The following is an 11,228-nucleotide window of genomic DNA, read 5'->3' on the forward strand; positions in this document are numbered from 1 at the left end:
TCTCCCCAAATCCAGCCCCCAAAACTGCACCCCAAATCTGCACCCCAAATCCTGCACCCCAAATCTGCACCCCATAACTGCTCCCCAAAACTGCACCCCCAAATCCTGCACCCCAAACCCTGCATCCCAAATCTGCACCACAAAACTGCTCCCCAAAACTGCCCCCCAAATCCTGCACCCCACATTCTGCACCCCAAATCTGCTCCCCAAAACTGCACCCCAAATCCTGCACCCTAAATCCTGCTCCCCAAATCTGCTCCCCAAATCCGGCACCCCACATTCTGCACCCTAAATCCTGCTCCCCAAATCTGCTCCCCAAATCCGGCACCCCACATTCTGCACCCTAAATTCTCAACCACAAACCTTCCCCCAAAACCTCAGCCAGTCCCCAAATCCTGCACCCCAAAGCCCAGCCAGCCCCCCAACCTGAACCCCAAATCCTACAGGTATGCCCAGGTGTGTGTGAGTGTGGTCCCTCCGTGCGCGTGTCCCCCCCCCCGGGGTGAGGGGACAGGGGGTGGCCCCGCACGTGCGCGCGCGTCCCCGTGGGAAAAAAACCGCCCCGAGCGGCTCCCCCTCCCCCCATCGCGGGGTTCTACCCCACGGGGACCCCCGTGGGAGTTTGGGGGGACCCCCCCCAAACGCCCCCGGGACCCCCCGGTCCCCGCTGCCGGGGCTGTTTCGGCCCCCTGCCCAGGTGTGTGTGATTGTCCCCAGGTGTGCCCAGGTGTGTGTGAGTGTGTCCAGGTGTGCTCTCACACCCCTGGAATCACCCCAGGTGCCCACAGGTGGTGGCACAGGGCACACGTGGCTGCCCCACAGCCCCTTGCACACCTGGAATCACACCTGGTGCCCACGGGTGACGCAGGGGTCACGCTGAGGTCCCCGTGTGTCCCCGCAGGTGGGGGCGGGTGGAGGTGCCACATCTCTGTCCCCACCGTGTCCCCCCGCACATCCCTGTGCCTGCTCGGTGCCACACCTGGTGACACACTCAGGTGTCCCTCAGGTGTCCCAGGTGTCACACTCAGGTGTCCCTCAGCTGTCCCCTGTCCCGCAGGCAGTGGCCGCGTGGAGGTGCCTGTACCCACACTCAGGTGTTCCAGGTGTCTCTCAGGTGTCCCTCAGGTGTCACACACAGGTGTCACAGGTGTCACTCAGGTGTCCCCTGTCCCGCAGGCAGTGTCCATGTGGAGGTGCCTGTACCCAGAGACAGGTGTCACTCAGGTGTACCCCCGGCATCACTCAGGTGTCCCAGGTGTTCCAGGTGTTACCCTCAGGTGTCCCAGGTGTCCCTCAGCTGTCCTTCAGCTGTGCCCCGTGTCCCCCAGGTGTCACACTCAGATGTCCCCCAGCTGTCCCTCAGCTGTCCCCCGTGTCCCACAGGCGGCGGCCACGTGGAGGTGCCTGTACCCACAGACAGGTGTCACACTTAGGTGTCCCAGGTGTCACACACAGGTGTCCCACTCAGCTTTCCCCCTGTCCCGCAGGCGGTGGCCGCGTGGAGGTGCCTGTACCCACAGACAGGTGTCACACTTAGGTGTCCCAGGTGTCCCCCAGCTGTCCCTCAGGTGTCACACTGAGGTGTCCCAGGTGTCCCCCAGCTGTCCCTCAGCTGTCCCCCGTGTCCCGCAGGCAGCGGCCGCGTGGAGGTGCCTCTACCCACAGACAGGTGTCACACTCAGGTGTCCCAGGTGTCCCAGCTGTCCCAGGTGTCACACTCAGCTGTCCCAGGTGTCCCCCAGGTGTCCCACTCAGCTGTCCCCCGTGTCCCGCAGGCGGCGGCCGCGTGGAGGTGCCTGTACCCACAGACAGGCGTCACACTCAGGTGTCCCCCAGGTGTCCCAGATGTCCCAGGTGTCACACTGAGGTGTCCCAGGTGTCCCAGGTGTCACACTGAGGTGTCCCAGGTGTCCCCCAGGTGTCCCTCAGCTGTCCCCCGTGTCCCGCAGGCGGCGGCCGCGTGGAGGTGCCGCGCAGCGTGACGGCCGTGCTGGGGCAGGACGTGGTGCTGCCGTGCCGGTACCGGGCGCAGGAGCAGGAGCAGGTGGTGCAGGTGACGTGGCTGAAGCGCGGCCCGGGCGCGGTGCCCGCCGAGGTGGCCGTGCTGAACCCGCAGCACGGCGAGCACGTGCAGGAGCCCTTCGCGGGCCGCGTGCTGCGCCACGGCCACGGCGACCTGGGCGACGGCGCCATCGTCCTGCGCAACGCCGTGCAGGGCGACGAGGGCGACTACGAGTGCCACCTGATCACCTTCCCCATGGGCAACTTCGAGGGGCGCCTCACGCTCAGGGTGCTGGGTGAGCGCGGGGACACGGGACACGGGGGACACGGGGGACGTGGGTGTGGGTTTGGGGGACGTGGGGACAGGGGACACGGGACGGGGAACACGTGGAACACAGGGGATGTGGGGGGTATGGACATGGGGACGGGGGACACATAGGACACAGGGGATGTGGGGGGTATGGGGGACAAGGGACAGGAGACACATGGGACACAGGGGACGTGGGTATGGGGGACACGGGGACGGGGGACACGTAGGACACAGGGGACGTGGGGGGTATGGGGCACACAGGGACAGGAGACATGTGGGACATGGGGGACACGGGGACAGGGGACACGTGGGACACGGGACATAGGGGGTATAGGGGGACATGGGGACATGGGGCATGTGGGACATGGGGGACGTGGTGGGTATGGGGACATGGGGCATGTGGGACATGTGGGGATGGGGATCTGGGACATGTAGGGCATGTGGGACATGTGGGGCACTCGGGAGAGGGGACATGGGGCACACAGGACACAGGGGGTATGGTGGGCACAGGGGACATGGGGCACTTGGGACATGGGGGGTGTAAAGGACATGGGGGACGTGAGACACAGGACACGGGGGACATGGGACACATGGGACATGGGAGTCATGGGGGACACAGGGGACAATGGAGCACGTGGAGAGCAGAGGGGACACCATGGGCATGGGGGATTTGAGGACTTTGGGGACACAACGGGCACCGGTGCCACGCAGACACCCCAGACACCCAATAAACCCAATAAACCCAATAAACCGCCGTCCCCACCGCGCCCCTGACCGCCGTGTCCCCCCCGCAGTGCCCCCGCTGCCCATCCTGAACCCGGGCCCGCCGCTGGAGGAGGGCCAGGGCCGGACGCTGGCGGCCTCGTGCACGGCCGAGGGCAGCCCGGTGCCCTCGGTGCGCTGGGAGACCGAGGTGCGCGGCACCAACGCCACGCGGCGCTCGGCCCACGCGCGCTCGGCCTCGGTCACCAGCGAGTTCTTCCTGGTGCCCGGGCGCAGCATGAACGGCAAGAGCCTCACCTGCGTGGTGGCACACCCCGGCCTGCGCCACGAGAAGAGGATCACGCACCTGCTCAGCGTCGCCTGTGCGCCAGCGGGCAACGCCGGGGGTGGGGGGTCTTGGGGACATTGGGGGCGTGGGGGATGTGGAGGGTGTTGGGGACATTGGATGGGGGGTGTGGAGGGTGTTTGGGACACTGGGGGTGACGGGGGGCATGGAGGGTGTTGGGGACACTGGGGACATGGGGGGCATGGGGGATGTGGAGGGTGTTGGAGGCATTGGGGACATGGGGGGCATGAAGGGTGTTGAGGACATGGTGGGCATTGGGGACATGGAGGCTCTTGGGGACATGGTGGGCATTGGGGACATGATGGGCATTGGGGACATGGAGGTTGACAGGGGACATGGAGAGGGTTGGGGACATGGAGGGTGTTGGGAATGTGGGGGGCACTGGGGATGTGGGGGGCGCATTGGGGACATGGGGGCCTTGGGGACACGATGGGCAGTGGGGACACGGGGAGCCTTGAGGGACACAGATGTGCTGGGGGTATTGAGAGGTGTGGAGGACACTGGGGACACAGAGGGTCTTGGGGACATCCTGGGCGCAGGGGATGTGGAGGGTGAGGGGGACATTGGGGACATGGAGGGCACTGGGGACATGGAGGGACACTGAGAGATATGGGGGACATTGGGGACATGGAAATCGTGGGGAGCACTGGGGACTTTGGGGACTTTGGTGACATTGGGGACACTGGGCAGAGGGAGGGTGCTGGGGACATGGGGGACGCAGGTGGCATTGGGACTGTGGGGACACAGGTGACACTGGGGGATGCTGGCATGGAGGACCTTGGGGACACGGAGGGTGGGACATTGGGCATGGGGAGGATGAGGGACACAGGGGGACACCGTGGCCATGGAGGGCACAGCAGGGCCGGGGGACCTTGTCCCCTGAGTGTCCCCTCGGTGTCCCCAGACCTGTCGGACGCGTCGGTGCTGGGCCACACGGCCGAGTGGCAGGAGGGCATGGAGGGGGCGGCGCTGACCTGCCTGGGGGACGGCAACCCCCCCCCGACCTACAACTGGACACGGTGAGGCTCCTGTCACCCCCTGTCACCCCCTGTCACCCCCTGTCACCTCCTGTCACCCCCTGTCACCTTCCCATGGCCCTCTGCCCTGGGACCCCTTGCCTGTGTCCCCCTGTGTCCCTGCCGGGGTCTGGAGCATGTTTGTGTCCCTGTGGTGTCCCTGCGGTGTCCCTGTGGTGTCCCTGTGGTGTCCCTTGCCCCAACTCTGTCCCCACTGTGTCCCCCGACCGTGTCCCTGCTGTGTCCTGGCTGTGTCCCATGTCCCTGCTGTGTCCCCGCTGCCTGTGTTGGTCCCTCCCGGTCCCTGCCACATCCCCCTGTCCCTGCTGTGTCCCTCCTGTCCCTGCCACATCCCCTGTCCCTGCCATGTCCCTGTGCCCATGTCCCTGTTGTGTCACCCTTGTCCCAGCCACATCCCCCTGTCCCTGCCACGTCCCCCTGTCCCTGCCACGTCCCCCAGTCCCTGCCACACCTCCCCACCCCCAGTCCCTGCCCACGCCCGTCCCGTGCCGGTGCCGGTGCCGCCGTGGCTGGGCCCGGCAGTGCCGCGTGCCCGGGCAGGCCCCGCGGTGCCCGGCTGGGCGTCACCCGTGGGAACCGGCACCGCCGGCTTTGATGCCGCCACCGCCACCCGCCCGGGCAGGCCGGAGGGTGTCACTGGGGGGTGTCACTGGGGTTGTCACCAGGGGCTGTCACTGGGGGCTGTCACTGCAGCTGACACCAGGAGATGTCACTGGGGTTGTCACCAGGGGCTGTCACTGGGGGCTGTCACTGTGGCTGACACCGAGAGATGTCACCAGGGGTTGTCACCGGGGGCTGTCATGGGGAGATGTCACTGGGGGCTGTCACTGCGGCTGACACCAGGAGATGTCACTGGGGTTGTCACCAGGAGATGTCACCAGGGGTTGTCACCGGGGGCTGTCATGGGGAGGTGTCACTGGGGACTGTCACTGGGAGATGTCACCAGAGGTTGTCACCAGGGGTTGTCACTGGAGTTGTCACCAGGAGATGTCACTGGGGTTGTCACTGCGGTTGTCACTGGGGTTGTCACTGGGGCTGACACCAGGGTTGTCACTGGAGTTGTCACCAGGAGATGTCACTGGGGTTGTCACTGCGGTTGTCACTGGGGTTGTCACCGGGGCTGACACCAGGGCTGTCACTGGGGTTGTCAGCGGGGCTGTCATGGGGAGATGTCACCAGGGCTGTCACGGGGGTGACACCGGGCTGTCCCCGCAGGGTGGACGCGCCGCTGCCCGCGGGTGTCAGGGTCAAGGGGGACACGCTGCTGTTCCAGCGGCCGCTGGCCGTGGCCGACGCCGGCGACTACGTGTGCCGAGTGTCCAACCGCGTGGCCGCCAAGGAGGCGCGGGCCAACGTCAGCATCCGGGGACGTGCCACAGGTGGGGACAGGGCAGCGGGGACACCTCCGAGGGTGGTGGTGGCAGAATGGACAGGGTGTGCTGAGGGGAGTGCTGGGCTTGGTTTCTGCATCTGTTTGTATGTCCATCTGTCTGTCTGTTTATCTGACCATCCACTTGTCCGTCCATCCATCCATCCATCCATCCATCCATCCATCCATCCATCCATCCATCCATCTGTCAACTCATCCCCTTGTCCACCCACCCATCTGTCCACTCATCCGTCCATCCATTCATTCACTCATCCACCCGCCCATCTGTCCATCTGTCCATCCACACATCCATTCATTCACTGATCCACCCATCCTGTCCCTCCCTCCTCCGCTCCTCCCATCCTGTGCCCATCCCTCCAAGGTCCATCCCTCTTCCACGCCCATCCACTCATCGTGTGCTCATCCAGCCTGGCTTTACTCACTGCCTGCTCACACCCGCCCTTCCGTCCACTCATCTGTCCTTCTGTCCACTCATCCTCCCTTCCGTCCGCTCCTCCATCCATCCATCCATCTGTCTGTCCCTCTGACCCCTCTCACTGTCCATCCCCACCCATCGGTCATCCACCTCATCTGTCCTTCTGTCCACTCATCCTCCCTTCCGTCCGCTCCTCCATCCATCCATCCATCTGTCTGTCCCTCTGACCCCTCTCACTGTCCATCCCCACCCATCGGTCATCCACCTCATCTGTCCTTCTGTCCACTCATCCTCCCTTCCGTCCGCTCCTCCATCCATCCATCCATCTGTCTGTCCCTCTGACCCCTCTCACTGTCCATCCCCACCCATCGGTCATCCACCTCATCTGTCCTTCTGTCCACTCATCCTCCCTTCCGTCCGCTCCTCCATCCATCCATCCATCTGTCTGTCCCTCTGACACCTCTCACTGTCCATCCCCACCCATTGGTCATCCACCCACCGTCCATGGCCTTGTCCATCCATGGATTGTCCATCCGTCCATCCTCCCACCCCTGGATGTCCTTGTCAGTCCGTCTCCTCATGGACACCCCTCCATCCATGGATGGACTTGTCCATGTGTCCATCCATCTGCCCGTCCATGGACTTGTCCATGGATTGTCCATCTGTCCCTCTGACACCTCTTGCTGTCCATCCCCACCCACTGGTCACCCACTGTCCCACACCACCTTTTGGGGTGTCCCCTGACCCCTTTGGGGTCTCCCCCATGACACCTCTCACTGTCCATCCCCACCCATTGGTCATCCACCTCATCTGTCCTTCTGTCCACTCATCCTCCCTTCTGTCCGCTCCTCCACCCATCCATCCACTCATCCATCTGATCGTGCCCCTGACCCCCGTGGGGTGTCCCCCTGGTTTGGGGTGTCCCCTGACCCCCGTGGGGTGTCCCCCTGGTCCGGGGTGTCCCCTGACCCCCGTGGGGTGCCCGCAGAGGACACGGTGCGCCGCGTGGACCTGGTGTCGGCCTCGGTGGTCGTGGTCGGGGTCATCGCCGCCGTCCTGCTCTGCGTCCTCGTCATCGTCGTGGTGGTCATGACCCTGTACCACAAACGCAAGACCCAGCGCATCTCCGAGAAGTAGTAAGGGAGGGGACGTGGGGACACGGGGGAGACACGGGGGGACACGGGGGGACACAGTACATGGAGAGACATGGGGATGCAGGGGACACAAGGGACGTGGGGGACATGGGGACATGGAGAGACATGGGGACACAAGGGACAAGGATGGACATGGGGGACATTGAGGGACATGGGGACATGGGGGGACACAGAGGGATGCAGGTACATGGAAGGACATGGGACACAGGGGACATGGGGACATGGCGGGACATGGATGGACATGGGGACATGGAGGGACATGGGGACACGGATGGACATGGGGACACAGGGGGACATGGGGACATGGAGGGACATGGGGACACTGGGGGACATGGGGACATGGAGGGATATGGGGACACAGGGAGATGGAGGATCATGGGACACAAGGGGACATGGAGGGACATTGGGGGACACAGGGGACACTGGCGGACACAGGTGCATGGAGGGACATAGGGACATGGGGACACAAGGGACACTGGGGGACATGGGGACATGGGGGATGTGGGGGACAGGGGGAAAAGGGAGACAGGAAGATGCAGGGGGACACACGGGGACACAATGGGGACATGGGATAGACACAGAGGACATGGCAGGACAATAGGGACACGGGGGACACAGCAGGACAAGGGAGGACACAGGGGACACGGGGGACAGGGGTGACACAGGGGATGTGGGAGATGGACACGGCCACGAGGGGACAAGGGACGACATGGGTGGGGGGCACAGAAGGACACAGCAGGACGCGTGGGGACAGGGGGGATGACACGGGGCCGGTGCTGAGTGTCCCCCGTGTCCCCAGCGAGGAGGAGCTGACGCTGACCCGGGAAAATTCCATCCGGAGGCTCCACTCCAGCCACAGCAGCGACCCCCGGGCACAGGTGGGGACACGGAAACCGGGGGGGCCTGGGAGGGGCTTGGGGAGCCCCCCCCAGAGGGGCTGGGGGGGCCTGGGGGGGTGCAGGGCCTTGGGGTGCCCAAGGAAGGGGGGTTGGGATCAGACTTTGGGATATCCGTGGGGTCTCCATGGAATCAAACTGGGGAATGTCCATGGGGTGTCCATGGGGTCGGGCTTTGGGGTGTCCCTGGAATGTCCATGGGGTCAGACTTTGGGGTGTCCATGGGGTCAGACTTTGGGGTGTCCCTGGAATGTCCATGGGGTCTCCAGGCATGTCCATGGGATGTCCATGGGGTGTCCATGGAGTGTCCTTGGGGTGTCCATGGGGTGTCCTGGGGTGTCCTTGGGGTTTCCATGGGGTGTCCTTGGTGTGTCCATGGGTGTTCATGGGGTGTCCATGGGTTGTCCATGGGGTGTCTGGGGGGGACATGGGGACATGGAGGGACATGCCAGGCATGTCCATGGGGTGTCCATGGGGTGTCCTGGGGAGTCCATGGGGTGTCCATGGGGTGTCCTTGGTGTGTCCATGGGTGTCCATGGGGTGTCCATGGGTGGTCCATGGGGTGTCTGGGGGTGTTCTGGGGTGTCTGGGGGTGTCCGGGGGTGTCCGGGGGTGTCCTGGGCGCTGACCAGCCTGTCCCAGCTGGAGGAGACGCTGCAGCTGCGGACGGAGAGTCGCCAGGGCAGCCTGCGAGGGGACAGCTTGAGAGGGGACAGCCTGCGAGGGGACAGCCTGCGAGGGGACAGCCTGCGTGGCACCAGCATCTGCTCCGCCATGGTGAGACACGGGGGACACCGGGGGACACGGGGTCACCGTGTCCCTGTCCCCAGTGACACTCCTGGCCCCAGTGGCACCGTGTCCCCCACAGGGCCCGTGTCACTGGTGATGTCCGTGTCCCCATGGTGCCCACATCACCTGGTCCTCCCCATGTCCCCACTGGTGTCCCTGTCCTTGTCCTTGTTCTGGTCAGTGCCCATGTCCCAAATGTCCCCATGGTGGCCATGTCCTTGGTGGCACCCATGTCCCCAGCACTGTCCATGTCCCCAGCAGTCCCTATGTCCTCATGGTGGCCATGTCCCCACTGGTCCCCATGTCCCCATCAATGCCATGTCCCCACTGGTCCCCATGTCCCCACAGTGCTCCTCTCCCCATGGTGACCATGTCCCCATGGTCTCCATGTCCCCATGGTGCCCATGTCCCCATCAATGCCATGTCCCCACAGTGCTCCTCTCCCCATGGTGACCATGTCCCCATTGGTCTCCCTTTGTCCCCATTGGTCCCCATGCACCAAGGCCATGTCCCCACCCCATATGTCCCCATGTCCCCATGGTCTCCATGTCCCCACTGGTCCCCATGTCCCCACGGTGCCCATGTCCCCATCAATGCCATGTCCCCACAGTGCTCCTCTCCCCATGGTGACCATGTCCCCATGGTCTCCATGTCCCCATGGTGCCCATGTCCCCATCAATGCCATGTCCCCAATCAATGCCATGTCCCCACAGTGCTCCTCTCCCCATGGTGACCATGTCCCCATGGTCTCCATGTCCCCATGGTGCCCATGTCCCCATCAATGCCATGTCCCCACAGTGCTCCTCTCCCCATGGTGACCATGTCCCCATTGGTCTCCCTTTGTCCCCATTGGTCCCCATGTCCCCAGCAGTGCCCATGTCCCCATATGTCCCCATGTCCCCATGGTCTCCATGTCCCCACTGGTCCCCATGTCCCCACGGTGCCCATGTCCCCATCAATGCCATGTCCCCATTGGTTTTCTATGTCCCCACTGGTCCCTGTGTCCCCATATGTCCCCATGTCCCCACTGGTCCCCATGTCACCATATGTCCCCATGGTCTCCATGTCCCCACTGGTCCCCATGTCCCCACTGTGCCCATGTCCCCATCAATGCCATGTCCCCATTGGTTTTCTATGTCCCCACTGGTCCCTGTGTCCCCATATGTCCCCATGTCCCCATGGTTCCAACATCCCCACTGGTTCCCATGTCCCCACGGTGCCCATGTCCCCAAATGTCCCCATGGTCTCCATGTCCCCACTGGTCCCCATGTCCCCACGGTGCCCACGTCCCCACCAATCCCCACCCCACGCCCGGTGGCGCCCCTGATGTGTCCCTTGTCCCTTGTCCCCAGAGCGAGGAGCCCGAGGGCCGCAGTTACTCCACGCTCTCCACGGTGCGGGAGATCGAGACGCAGACCGACGTCCCCGTTGTCCCCGCTGTCCCCGCGGTGCCACCGCCGCCCGGCGGGAAGGAGCCCAAGGAGGAGGAGGAGGAGGGGGGCGGCGGGGGGGACCCCATCAAGGCGGCCATGACGCACTTCGTGCAGGAGAACGGGATGCTGCAGGCCAAGCCCAGCTCCAACGGCATCTACATCAACGGCCGCGGCCACCTGGTGTGAGCCGGGCCCCGGGGGGACACCTGGGGACACCTGGGGACACCTGGGGACAGCCAGGGCACGGCCAGCCCCCCCCCCGCGCCCGCCTGGCTCTGTCCCCTCCGCTCCGGTCCCCGGGTGTCACCTCCCTGCTGGTGTGGGGTCAAGATGGACTCTGGTCCTTGGGTGTCACCTCCCTGCTGGTGTGGGGTTGGGGACAAGGACAGTGCCCCAGGACTGTGTCACCTCCCTGCTGGTGTGGGGCTGGGGACAAGGACAGTGCCCCAGGACTGGCTGCGGTCCCCGGGTGTCACCTCCCTGCTGGTGTGGGGTCAAGCAAAGACTCTGGTCCCCAAGTGTCACCTCCCTGCTGGCACATGGAGTTGGGGACACCACCAAGCCCCAGGACATTCGTGTCACCTCCCTGCTGGCACATGGAGTTGGGGACACCACCAAAGCCCCAGGACATTCTTCAGTCCCCAAGTGTCACCTTGCTGCTGGCACAGGCTTGGGGACACCACCGAGCTCAAGGACATTCTCCGGTCCCCAAGTGCCACCTCCCTGCTTCAGAG

General features: G+C 64.5%; 1 protein-coding gene across 1 annotated transcript in view; it reads left to right on the plus strand.

The window, feature by feature from the left end:
* Window positions 1-11,228, plus strand: part of NECTIN4 (nectin cell adhesion molecule 4) — a 13,138-nt gene extending 1,910 nt beyond the window's left edge. The window contains exons 2-9 of the mRNA XM_041409652.1: window positions 1,950-2,297; window positions 3,106-3,396; window positions 4,285-4,399; window positions 5,633-5,796; window positions 7,211-7,358; window positions 8,176-8,254; window positions 8,915-9,049; window positions 10,414-11,228. Coding sequence (XP_041265586.1) covers window positions 1,950-2,297; window positions 3,106-3,396; window positions 4,285-4,399; window positions 5,633-5,796; window positions 7,211-7,358; window positions 8,176-8,254; window positions 8,915-9,049; window positions 10,414-10,680 — 1,547 coding nt within the window. The 3' untranslated portion in view covers window positions 10,681-11,228. The remainder of the gene's footprint in view (window positions 1-1,949; window positions 2,298-3,105; window positions 3,397-4,284; window positions 4,400-5,632; window positions 5,797-7,210; window positions 7,359-8,175; window positions 8,255-8,914; window positions 9,050-10,413) is intronic.

This window comes from Onychostruthus taczanowskii, unplaced genomic scaffold (genome assembly GCF_017590055.1).
Source record: "Onychostruthus taczanowskii isolate IOZ18803 unplaced genomic scaffold, ASM1759005v1 scaffold304, whole genome shotgun sequence".
Taxonomy (NCBI): domain Eukaryota; kingdom Metazoa; phylum Chordata; class Aves; order Passeriformes; family Passeridae; genus Onychostruthus; species Onychostruthus taczanowskii.